A 13,919-nucleotide genomic window follows, 5' to 3' on the forward strand; every position below is an offset into this window, starting at 1 on the left:
TGGGAATCACAGTTTATTAGAGTTACCTACATGATTTGGTTGTTTTCTCTTGGCCCGACTTGCTCCTCCCAAAAATAGACAGTGCAGTAGGAGAGTGGATAAGTGGACAGCGCACATACGCTACATTTTGACAAAATTTCTCAGCGAGGCTTCATGGGTAACAAAAATGTATGTGTTGTTACTCTGTTTTCATAATCCTTAAAAGATGTTTGAAACTGTTTGGTAATAATACTTCAATACCACATCCATTTGAAATTTCGAGTTCTTGTGCAACTACTGTCTCTGACGACAATTGATCACGTCGGTAGATGACGACCCAAAGAAAATTTTTGTAGTCATGGGAATCAGAGTCGACAAGTATTTGACGCATTTGACGTGGAGAAGCGGAAATCAAATCCCTTTCTGAGCAACATGATTTATGTTTCTCGTAGCTTCTCCAAATTGCTTCACTCATATTACGTTTTCTTGCCTATTTTTGCGTATCCACTCCCTTCGAGCAAGAAAAAAGCTTGGGACTTCATTATGAAGTGAGTTACACTGCAACGAGACAGAGATTTATGAAATCTTATCTTCTTACGAGTCAAGATGCAGCGGCGTGTAGAACATAGTCTTCAAGGAGCTTCCTTCCTTATAATCTAGAGAAATAACATTCTCTGAAGGTGACGAGTAGGAAACTCGTTGAAATGTAACTTCAAGACGACAATGCAACTCGACAGATACCACGAAACGATTTCATAAGTGAAATTTAAATCATAATATCTACCAAGAAAGGCAGAGAAAAAGTCTCCTCCATAATGTAAGTGTTCTGTGGTGATACGGGGGAGTACATAAGATGCAGTAAACGGTCGACAGGCTGTAAACGTCCTTCGCCGAAGTTTTGCAGACATTTTTAGTTGCTTGTATGAGGCAACTGACAACGCAAATACTGTAGTGGCATGCAGTGTAAAACTGTCTAATAATTGTCCCATCGTAGCTTCACCATCCACTAGTGGTCATATCATAATTTGAAATATTAGTTAGTTCTCCTGCAATGAGGCAGCAGGCGATAATTTGAACGACTTGCGACTTCTACTGCGATGAAGACACTTTCTACAGTTTCTACATCTACATCTACGTCTACATGGATACTCTGCAAATCACATTTAAGTGCCAGGCAGAGGATTCATCGAACCACCTTCACAATTATTCCAATCTCTTATAGCGAGTGGAAAGAATGAACACCTATATCTTTCCGTAAGAGCTCTGATTTCCCTTATTTTATCGTGGTGTTCGTTCCTCCCTATGTAGGCCAGTGTCAACAAAATATTTTCGCATTAGGAAGTGAAAGTTGGTGATTGGAATTTCGTGAGAAGATTCCGTCGCAACGAAAATCGTCTTTCTTTTCTTTTTCGATGTACTCCATCGGTCCTATCTGGTAAGGATCCCATACTGCGCAGCAGTATTCTAAAAGAGGACGGACAAGCGTAATGTAAGCAGTCTCCTTAGTAGGTCTGTTATATTTTCTAAGTGTCCTGCCAATAAAACGCAGTCTTTGGTTTGCCTTCCCCACAACATTTTCTATGTGTTCCTTCCAATTTAAGTTGTTCGTAATTGTAATACCTAGGTATTTAGATGAATTTACTGTTTTTAGATTAGACGGATCTATCGTGTAACCGAAGTTTAAAGAGTTCCTTTTAGCAGTCATGTGGATAACCTCACACTTTCCGTTATTTAGGGTCAACTGCCATTTTGCGCACCATTCAAATATCTTTTCTAAATTGTTTTGCAGTTTGTTTTGGTCTTCTGATGACTTTATTAGTCGATAAGTGACAGCGTCATCTGCAAACAACCGAAGACGGCGCTGCTCAGATTGTCTGCCAAATCGTTTATATAGATACGGAACAGCAAAGGGCCTATAACACTACCTTGGGGGAACGCCAGGAATCACTTCTGTTTTACTCGATGACGTTCCGTCAGTTACTATGAACTGTACTCCTCTGACAGGAAATCACAAATCTAGTCACATAAGTGAGACCATATTCCATAAGCACGCAATTTGACTACGAGCCGCTTGTATGGTACAGTGTCAAAAGCCTTCCGGAAATCCAGAAATGTCGAATCAATCTTAAATCTCTTGTCAATAGCACTCAACACTTCATGTGAATAAAGAAGTAGTTGTGTTTCACAGGAACGATGTTTTCGAAACCCAAGTTGAGTGTGTGTCAATAGACAGTTTTCTTCGAAGTAATACATGATGTTCGAACACAATATATATGTTCCAAAATCTTACTGCATATCGACGTTGACGATATGAACCTGTAATTTAGTGGATTACTCCTACAATCTTTCTTGACCTGTGCAACTTTCCAGTCTTTTGGTACGGATCTTCTACTCACCATGTAGACCTCTATGGTAAATGATACTATCAAATATTACCTTCTATCCCTCCGCCATAGTTGAAAATTACTATTTTCACCGTTGGGAACATATTCTGCTGAAAATTACTATTTTTCCCGTTGGGAACTTCTTCTTGATATTTTCTACGTATCGTGAAGAAGATGGCGCCTGTTTTGGAATGATTCCAAGTTAAGACTTTTAGCTCATGTCAAATACACGCGAGTTTCACTGCTATATTTGGCCGGTAATGGGAGAATAGGTGGTTCTTGATCACAAGAGTTTGCGCTATTGACCTGGTTTAAATACCAAATCTCTGCGTCGTATACGTACGTTAATCTTAACGGTCCCCTTCGCGAGGAGCAGGCTGTGTGCCGATGCCGGGCTTCACCCTCCCCTTTCTCTCGTCATCATCATCATCATCATGCAGTAAAAACATTACAGTACACTTTACAAATATTGTAATGGAACATGCTGCAAATAAATAAACAAAAAAATAAATACATGAGAGGAAAGAAAACGCGGGTCGTTGCCTTCCCTGCTTTCTGTGCGGAGCATGCATTATGTTAGTCGAACTACATGGATCACAAAGTCAAGCACAACATTAGGATGTTGTTCAAGCTATTTCCGAGCAGGCGCTTTAAGGAACTGGTTCAGTATCACAGTATTCTACCGAGCATTAGCAGTGACAGTTTATCTTATCCACGACTGATATAACATCCCATTTCATATCTCCATGCTGTCTACTGCCAGAATGTGAAATGGATACTTGCAGCAATGACCAAAGTTTAGTGCGACTTTGTTTTCAGGGTAGTCTAGTTCCTCTTCTTCCTTGCCTTTTTACGTTTCTCTATGCAGTTGCCTTATTACATGGTCTGAGGCGGTGTTAGTAACAGTCGCTGGCTGGATGCCCTTCCTGACGCCAACACAGGTTCGTTCAGTTACCGAGAGCGCTTCCCATTACTTAAGAGCAATTATGCGACACGGAGAGGTTTACCATAGAAATGACGAAAATGTTGGTTCCAAGAATTGTAAAACAAGGTATTACTTCCCTCCAAGACAGAAAAGTCAGAGAAATTTTATGAGTTTTCTTCCTGCCCACCATTATCAAGCTAATAGGAAAGAGGGTAACTGATAATGGTCGTCCATGAAGTGGCTTCCGGAGTACAGACGTGTAAGGCGCAGTCAGATGAATACGAGATAGATGGTAAAAAATTAAGTAAACTGTGCGTTATTTCAAAAGTAATCACCATAACTGTTAATACATTTATCTCAGAGTGAGACAAGACGGTCAGTGACTTCATGGGAATGTGTTTGTAATCGCCTAAGGAACCGTGATTGTAGCTAGGCATACACCTATTCTTCTGAACCAAATCGACGACAACGAAAGTGTTACTTCACGGCTCTAAATATGTACATTGCATGGGTAGAGATCAGTACTGTATAGAAGGTGCGTAAGGGCTTCCCATCGGAAATTCTGCAGCGTACTCGAAACAAGTGGGTGGGACTACATGTTGCCAAGATTGTCTCGACCACGCTGCAGGAGTTTCTGTGACAAACTCTTACGCATCGTGCATAGAGTTCCCATGTCCCCCATGCTATTACCTTATGTCTTATGTTTAGAGCCCTGCAGAATGACATTCGTGGCCAACGATTTGCTTCGGACGAAGAGATGCACGCCCAGCAACATACTTGGTTGCGTACACAATCGTAAACTTTTTCATGAAGGCATTGACTGTCTTGTCTCACAGTGGTATAACTGTATTAACAGTTGAGGCGATTACTTTCGACATAATAAACAGTTTACTTACTTTTTTACCAACTGCCTCATTTTCATTTGAGTTGCCCTTGAGATGCGGATAGCTTCTCCACATTTATTGTATTGATTGACCTAAATATTTTGTATATCTAATACATGTATGTCACATACATATTTCTGGTCTGAATAACATAGAGATGGTGGTCGTAATACGTGAACAACAAAGCACAGTGTTTTTCGAACATTCAACTTTGTTTCTCAGTCACGTATTGTGTATCACTTTCATAACGTGGGGTCTTACGTACATTTTTCCGCAGAAACCAGTCGTAGCTGTACAAGGAATATTATGACCTTTTCTTCAAAACTTTACATATTCTGAACAAGGTTCAGCAGAAGAAATTACATCGAGTACTAGAAACGTATATTGTATTTAACATTCTTCATTCTTGTACAGTTTTTAATGCCTCGATTGCTCTGAAGTCGTTGCGTATCCACATCGATTCGACCTTGTCATTACCTATGTATAGACTAGATAACCTACGTATTGTGTGTTCCACCTGCTTTCGTGCGACGACAACCCAACAAGCCATGACGGCTAACCACGGAATGCTTACTACGACAAATGGATGTAAATTTGCAGTAAAACACCGCCTCCGCACTTACGTACAAAATTAACGGGAATAAACACAATTGATCTCACTGCCGGTTGTTAAATAACGTCTTATTGTCTTCTTGGTCGTCGTTGGTAGTGCAGTGTCAGTTTATGATAAACCAGCTACTCCAAACTTCTCTTTCCCTTTTACGGAAACCAGAGCCCGGAAACAACGCCTCTGACTGAATTTAAGAAAAAAAAAGTAGTATGGAAAATTTCAAGAATCCTTGGTAAAACTGATTTTGCTGTTTGAGCGTTTTGATTTGTGAAACCGTTTAACACTTAGTTAGGCAGCGAAAGTATTTAATAAGTCGCTGTGTCTGGAGCTACAAATTCTACATGTAACTGACAAATCATCATTTACTCAAGTTCAGATTGATTTTTCAAATTTTTCTTCTTGTTATTAATTGGTAGGCATATTTAATAGCTCAGGCTCTCAGTTTGTAATTATAACTATTCAGTTAATATTTCAGATACATACAGGAAATTTCAACTGTCCACAACTCGGGTCCTTTTTTAGTTACAATAGTAACACAACAGTTTTGTTTCAGACAAAATATATAATTTAATACAAATATCGCTTATAACTATGAATAGCGTTATGAATTGGCAAGTTGATGCAATTTGCAATCGAAAGCTTTACTTTTGTAGATCCACATTCTCGACCGTATGAAGACATATACAATTTATTATCATTATACCTTTGACTCGACGATTCTCTAGAAAAGGAAGACTGAAAAAATCTATTCAAAGTCATCACTTCCTATGTATCAAACAAAAAGTTTATCAGTTATATGTAATCCGTTTTGGGAGCAATTTTTGCTACTCCACTTTCAACCCTAACCAGCACAACTGTTCGTTACAGATCAAATGATTTAGACGCTCTTTACTCGGGCAAAAAAGTGCTGCTGCTCGCTTTCACTAAACATGCGACCGATCTGGACGCTAAATAAAAGGTAAACCGCATACTAGACATTGATGCATATACATATACATTTCCCTTTTAGTAGCGATGTTTATTACCCAAGATTACTTGAAGCTCGCAGCCTGGCGTAACTGCGATCTTACGAGAGGTCACGCCTATGATATCAAGGGCATCTCTGTTCTTGACATCTTCCCTTATGCAACAAACAGATAATATTACTTAAGTGTTAGAAGTACGCGTATTCGTTTCCATGTTGACTGATGCTGGTACAAACGAAACGCTGGGAAAGGTTACAAAACGCAAAAAACTGAAAATGGGCCATTACAACAGTCCCTTCAAATTCCTACTTGTCAATTCTTGCATGGCTTGGATGATATCTTAATAACCCTTTCTCTCTTCGGGCAGCGTTTATTCACAGATTTTTTTGCGCATTCATACTTTTTAACGTTTTCTCAATTCCTACTTCGTGTCTCCACTTCATTCCTTAACTATTTTTGTACCAAAACTTTGCAACTACGAGTGAGTGCGGTACATTTCTTCATAAACTCAAAAACTAATCCAAAGAAGTACTCTATATTTCCCTTGGCGTTTACATAATGCAATTGTTTTTGTGTTTACAGGTTTATCGGGTACCTAGAAAGTGTTATGAACCCTATAGCAATGATGCAGTTGGCCATCGGAGTGTTCAACGGTTGTATGATGATATTTCCAGCGGCATATGTGAGTACCATTGTTTTTCGTAGCGAATGCAACATTTAAGCCTAAAAATCCTGTTGGAAGAACTTCCGCATCTGAGTATTATAGCAGAGGTTGAAAATACCGCTTCAGCTTCAGTTATAAGTTACTTTATTTTGACACGACCGGTTTCGAACTGTTACAGGTCCATCCACCCCGTAATTGTGCTGTGGTCCTCGAATTCCGAGTGTACCAGGCACCGTATGTTGCCTATGCACTCATAGGCAGCACACCGCGCCTGGTACACGCGCCGCTCGGCGACCCCACAGCACAGCTACGACACCTGAGGATGGGCTTATAACAGCCTGAAACCGGTCGTCTCAAAATAAAGTAACTTACAACTGAAGCGGTATTTTTAACCTCTGCAACATTTAAGACGTAAGTTGTGCAGCCTTTAGAGCACCGTTTGTCATTTGGGAATGGGTAACGAGTGTCGTACAATCTTAAAGAGCATCTTTGGCCAAATTCTTCGGTATGCAGGATAGAAGATCAGAAGCTACATATCTGAACATCTGTGCAGTGAGGCACACATCGCCGGCCGCTGTGACCGAGCGGTTCTAGGCGCTTTAGTCCGGAACCACGCTGCTGCTTCGGTTGCAGGTTCGAATCCTACATCGGGCATGGATGTGTGTAATGTCCTTAGGTTAGTTAGGTTTAAGTGATTCTAAGTCTAGGGGACTGATGACTTCAGATGTTAAGTCCCATATTGCTTAGAGCCATTTGAACCATTTTTTATTTACACATGCCTTTGTAAATATAGAATTCAACAGGCTATATAATGCCGTATGTGCCCACTAATTCCATTTTAGAATAAAAATTTCTATAATAAGAGGAAGAAAACGTTAACTAGGAGTAACAACAAGAACTGATACAAAAAGGAGAGCTCTTTTAAAAGATCATATTGACAGTTACGAACATTTGGTGCAAATATGTATGTGCAGAAATATTAACGCTTCTAAATTTTAGGTAATCATATATTTATCACTCTCAGGCTACCAAAAGTTAATTTTTTTAGTACTGAATTACACTCAACGTTGTACGCTATTGACAGAATTGCGTAAGTTTTAAAATTGTTTGGCGTGATCATTTTCGTACAGATTTTAATACATTTTATTATATTCAGTACAACACCACAGTTAGGCCTACATACGTTCATACTGACAATGATGTTATCCCCTTTTACAATTGTAGGCAGTTTTATTAGCCCAATGTTGATTATTCAGATAAATAATTGAAATAAAATGAAAGTACACAAAAGCATATCAGATGTTAACACACACATCAAAAAAAGTTTTGCATCACCTCAGTGCCGAGAGTTCCGGAAGCTGTTCAGAAAATTGGAATAGAGAGCAACATAAACATCATTTACACACTTATTATTGCTCATGAAAACCACACATTGCTTGTTGTACCACCATACAGCGAGACCTTCAGAGGTGGTAGTCCAGATTGCTGTACACACCGGTACCTCTAATACCCAGTAGCACGTCCTTTTGCATTGATGCATGCCTGTATTCGTCGTGGCATACTATCCACAAATTCATCAAGGCATTGTTGGTCCAGATTGTCCCACTCCTCAACGGCGATTCGGTGTAGATTCTTCTGAGTGGTTGGTGGGTCAGGTCGTCCATAAACAGCCCTTTTCAATCTATCCCAGGCATGTTCGATAGGGTTCATGTCTGGGGAACAAGCTGGCCCCTCTACTCGAGCGATGTCGTTATCCTGAAGGAAGTCATTCACAAGATTTGCACGATCGGGGCGCAAAATGTCGTCCATGAAGACGAATGGGTCACAAATACGCTGCCAATATGGTTGCACTATCGGTCGGATGATGGTATTCACGTATCGTACAGCTGTTACGGCGCCTTCCATGACCACCAGCGGCGTACGTCGGCCCCACATAATGCCACCCTAAAACAGCAGGGAACCTCCACCTCGCTGCACTCTCTGCACAGTGTGTCTAAGGAGTTCAGCCCGACCACGTTGCCTCCATACACGTCTCCGACGATTGTCTGGTTGAAGGTATATACGACACTCACCGGTGAAGAGAACGTGACGCCAATCCTGAGTGGTCCAGTAAGCATGTTGTTGGTCCCATCTGTACCGCGCTGCATGGTGTCGTTGTTGGAAAGATGGACCTCGCCGAGCGCACAGTGCGGGTCGTAACACGACGTCCTGTAGCTGCACAAAAAACATTATTCAACATTGTGGCGTTGCTGTCATGATTCCTCCAAGCCTTAATCCGTAGGTAGCGGTCATCCACTGCAGTAGTAGCCCTTGGGCAGCGTGAGCGAGACAGCTACTGTCTCTCTGTATCTCCTCCATGTCCGAACAACATCGCTTTGGTTCACTCCGAGACGCCTGGACACTTCCCTTGTTGAGAGCCCTTCCGGCAGAAAGTAACAATGCGGACGCGATCGAATCGCGGTATTGATCGTCTAGGCATGGTTGAACTACAAACAACACGAGCAGTGTACATGCTGGTGGAATGACTGAAACTGACCGGCTGTCGGACTCCGTCCAATAGGCGCTGCTCATGCATTATTGTTTACATTTTTGGGTAGGTTTAGGGACATTTCTGTACAATCAAAGGGACTGTGTCTGTGATACAATATGCACAGTAAACGTCTATATTCAGGAGTTCTGGGAACCAGGGTTGTGCAAAACTTGTTTTGATGTGTGTATAATGGAAGTGTTAGAATGATCAATAGATGAGTAGAGTATCTTAAACATCTCCTTTATAGATCGAAATCACATGTTCAGATGCTCAGCTCTCTATACAATGCGACTCAGCTATTCATGCCTATTGATTTTAAGCAGCCCACAACATCTTCAAAAATCATGTGTGAGATTGTCACATTCTGTCACTTGCTATGCACAAAGTGTTAGTACTACAGAAAATATGAACAGGAGATTTTTTAAGGAAATTTAAGATAGTTCTATTTAATACTGGGACATATTTCCCCTAGAGCACATAGTTTCCGAGTTATTCAAGAAAAACGTATTTGAATGTCACTTTTGTACGTTTTTATTGAATAGTTCGAAAACTGCGGCCTCTAACAAAAATTTATCCCCATACATAATTTAACTACATTAAATTTCCTACAAAAATCTCCCGTTCATTTTTTCTGTAGGTCTCATAGTTTGCACGTAGCGAACGAGAGAGTACGAAGATCTCGCATGTGGGTTTTGAAGGCCTTGCAGGTTGTGTAAAATTCACAGGTAGGCAGCTGGATCACCCTGCACACACAGCCGTTCAGTGAAATGCAGCACCAGGAGGGATGATAAATGACGACGATTTACTTGTTGTATGTATATAGTATAGACACAAGAATACATGATTAAATTTGTAGTAGATCTGAGAGTACATGGGGTGCAAATAGTATGCAGAACTTTCTCCTCTCACAATAACAATGGCTCGAACCTGTCTTGGTATCGAGTCGAACTGACCTTAAACCTCGCAATACCAAGCCATTGTCAGTAACGTGTACTACCAAGGAAGGGAGGGTGGGGGGACTTTGTGCCCACCATAAAAAATTTAAAAAATACATAAAATTCATTAATTGTACTTGGATTACATTAATAACATACATTTGAAAGGTCTGTTGATACATAATCGGGATCCAGAACCTGAATATTTCTTTTAAAACTTTTAAACATGCATTTTATTTCTTTCACTTACTTCGTCATTTAAATTTACCAAATCTAATTATCTTGACAAATGTTAGTAATAAAAGAAATTATAGTACTACTGAAGTACACTTTACTAAAATGAAAACATAGGTAATATACAAATAGCTTACGTGCATAACATAGTTTTGTGAGAAGAATTATTCACCACTTTCTTCGGAATCTACTTCACACTTGGAACATGCAACAGTTTTTTTGCTGTGTTTACCTTATGTGTAGCTCTTACAATTGTTGCAGATTATTGTTGTTTTGTTCGCTTTGTTGTACTTTTCTGCTTTTGAACGGCTTACATTAACACGCAAATGAGCTTCATTTGCGCGAAGTTCTGCTTGACTTTCCGTCCGAGAATACCCTGCGTACTTGAAACTACAGGCTTTATCAGTCCTGCAATATTTGTAGCCCATTCTTCAATGTATGGTTTCGTGTGCTGCATTCCCAGTTCTAGAAGAAAAAGTCGTCGTTTATTAGGTTTTTTCCCTATTCCAATCCGGAAAGTTTAACAAAAATACTGTATAACTATTTATGGCTGCTATGTGCACAAGAGTATAGAAAACAGACAGCGACCACCTTCTTGTAGCCTTCTTAGTTGAATAGTTCCTCACCATTTGATGTATCGTGTCAACACCAGCTTTAGTCTCGTTATAATATAAATGTTTAACTGTTCTCTTCTTAGTGTCAGTAGGAGAACCAACTGCAGCGTCGTAATGTTGAGACGATACGAACAACAGATTCCTTTTGGGTTTTTCACGGACGATATAAGAAACAACTGAGATTGGAATGTTTCCAATACCAGTATCACTGAAAGCAAATTTACTAGAATATAATTCTCCTCTTGAGATATCTTTCAGTTCTTGAGGTTTGTGTTTCCTATTAGTTTGTAATGTTCCCACGAGAGTTAGCTTGTGATTCCTACATAGGGAGTGTTGCTGTCAACCCAGAGAAATATAATGTCCGTGTGTTGCAAGGTCACGTAATACAATTACTTGTGGAGTAAGGCGACTGTTGTGGGAAGTCAAAAATAGTCATAGAATCTGGAAGAAGACTTCATTAAAGGCAATAAACATTTTTCACAAAATTTTAAAAAAAAGGTACCTGAGTAGATTTTAATATTTTCAAAAGGTGGGCATAAAATATCCCCCCACTCCCAATCCCCTCTTGGTATTGCGTGGGTTAATGTGATATATAGGTACGTCTTTTCATGCTGTATTCCAAAGTTCATCACTCACAGAGACTAGCAAGTGGTAGCATGTCAGTCTCTCAGAGACTCAAGAGCAGACGTTTTCAGTGGGTGAGAGATCTGTAGATCGTGTTGGCGGGGTTAACAGTCGAATGGCCTCTGTGTCGACGTGTGGCAGAACAGCGTGGTCGACATGGGGTCTTGCGTTGCTTTTTTTGAGGGTCGGCATGACGCCGCAAGGCAGTGGATGGCGCGGTGGCCAGTAGACATCCCTTGAGCGCGAGGAGCTTGTATTAATATTTCCTTATACACATATTCTGGTTGTCTTTACTCCTGCTTAGTTTTTGTAACCTCTCTGAAATGCTGATCGTTTGCGTAACCAGGCATATAGTGCACATTTAGCCAATTTGACATTTGTTGCATGGAAGCTTCATGAAGTGCTACGACGTCGTATTTTCAGACGATTCCCTGTTCTGCGTATCTGTGTTTCGAGGCTCTGATAAAAACTAACATTGCCCGATGGTATTCGTCATCTTCACATGGGACCACTACCTAGTATTATGGTATGGGAAGCTACTGGTTACACAGCACTGTAGCATAGGCAGCGATTTGGAAGGTGGAATGTGGGAAACCGCATTCAGGCAGCCCGCCCACCACTTCTCGTTGTTACATTAGCGTCAGGCTCCTCTCCTCGTATCCCGGAAGCGGCTCGTTAACGTACTCGGCTGTCTGGGCGGGTCGCGAAGTAGAATTACAGAGATGTACCAGAGATGGACACCTCGGTGTAACGGTAGGAATAGTTGTTTGAGGGAAAGACTAATCACAGTATGATACGCACATTGTGCTACGCCCTTTTATTGCCCGTTTACTCGTTCCTACAACAGTCTTTCCAATCACTTAGGCTAGAAATAAAAATCGAACTTGAGGGGAATTTGTACACGTGAAGGATACGATATTTGGCTGATTCGTCCATCAGCTGAGGAAGCGTCAATTGTAGACAAGAGTAAGAGGCGTTCGAGACGTCTTAATTACACTTTTGAGGAGGACACACACTACGGGATAGTGTCACTGGCCTCAAGAACTTTTTGGAAAACGAGAGAGTTGATATTATCACATTTAATAGAAATAGTGAAGAAAACACTTTACTAAGCTTTATATGTAACACAACATTCTTATCTTACAGTCAGTTAATCCTTTAAGTGACAAAATGTTCTGTGTTACCCAACCATGAACACATGTCCTTATGTACTCTTTGAAAAATGAATTAGCAGAAGCACTCAATTTATTACGTATTTCTAAGTTCCCCGTGAGTTAGATGGTGATATTATTCTTGCCAATGAATCATGAGCTCAAAATCTACGCTGAAACAGTTCTGCAGGAAATTAGCAATCTCAGTTTCTGTTACTAAAAATTACACATCCATGCCCGAGGCAGAATTCGAACCTGCGACCGTAGCAGTCGCGCGGTTCCGGACTGCGCGCCTAGAACCGCTAGACCACCGCGGCCGGCACTGCTCAGCTAAGCACAACTAGGGATACACTAGTGGGTGAATCAACAGTGAGACGGCGCCTGGCAGAAAACAACCTCCAGGGTTACGTAGCAGCAAGGAAGCTATTGCTGCTACTTATCAACAAGAAGAAAAGGCTTCAGTGTACTACAACACACCAACATTGGACAGTAGGAGGCTGGAAGAAAACCTTGTTCAGTGATGAATCAAAATTCGAAATATTTGGGAGTAAACGCCGTCAATTTGTACGCCGTTTAACCCCTGAACGGTTGAATTCTTAAGGCGTAATTCCACCTGTGAAGCATGCAGGGGGTTCTTTGATGGTGTGGGGATCTTTCTGAGGGAATAAGCGTTTAGAAACCAAAAATGAAATTTTTTGAATACACGTTTAGAAACCAAAAAAAAATACAATTTTATAATTTATTTCCTTTCCATTGTCCATTATCACTTGTTATTTCCAAACATATCAAGGGTAGTGCATGTCCTCAGCAGGAATACATTTACTAAAGAACTAGGGTTCAAAGTCATGTTTATACCACGCCCATAAATCTACATTTGCAGTCACTTCAGTAGCGCAGTGAGTTTCACAACTTACATGTAACGCTTCTTCAAATGCAGGCAAACAGACTACTCGACCTGTTACATCTGTACTAGACTTTTCACCCATTGTTCCACATGACACGGCGTTACCCAGGCTAGTTGCTATTGTAGCGGTTGCAACTGGAGAAACACTAGTTATATTATCTGCATCAGAACCTCTTCCAAATTCTAAATCTTCTGCGTGTCCTCCTGCAACCTCTTCCCAGTAATTCATTACACGATCAACCACAGCTTCATCTGCCATGGAACTATGACACCTCCATGAAGACATTCTTACGGAGCTAAAACGAAAATTCACGAATGTCAGTACAATCCCTTTAACTACAAAAACCAACCAAAAGTGAGTAAACAATACGCCTATAACTTTCAAGCGTGTGCATTAACCTTTCGTCACGTTGGATATTTTCAGTAAGCATCCTATACATACACCATGAGCGCAAATAATTCATATTATCTTAGCGACTGATCTTTTCGCCATAATTTGTGAAAAAATATCACCCA

The 13,919-nt window shown here is 40.6% G+C and overlaps 1 protein-coding gene across 1 annotated transcript in view; it reads left to right on the forward strand.

The window, feature by feature from the left end:
* Window positions 1-13,919, forward strand: part of LOC126267840 (odorant receptor Or2-like) — a 52,465-nt gene that overhangs the window by 2,994 nt on the left and 35,552 nt on the right. The window contains exon 2 of the mRNA XM_049973145.1: window positions 6,330-6,429. Within this exon, the coding sequence (XP_049829102.1) occupies window positions 6,330-6,429 (100 nt within the window). The remainder of the gene's footprint in view (window positions 1-6,329; window positions 6,430-13,919) is intronic.

The sequence above is a fragment of the Schistocerca gregaria genome, chromosome 4 (assembly GCF_023897955.1).
Source record: "Schistocerca gregaria isolate iqSchGreg1 chromosome 4, iqSchGreg1.2, whole genome shotgun sequence".
NCBI lineage: Eukaryota > Metazoa > Arthropoda > Insecta > Orthoptera > Acrididae > Schistocerca > Schistocerca gregaria.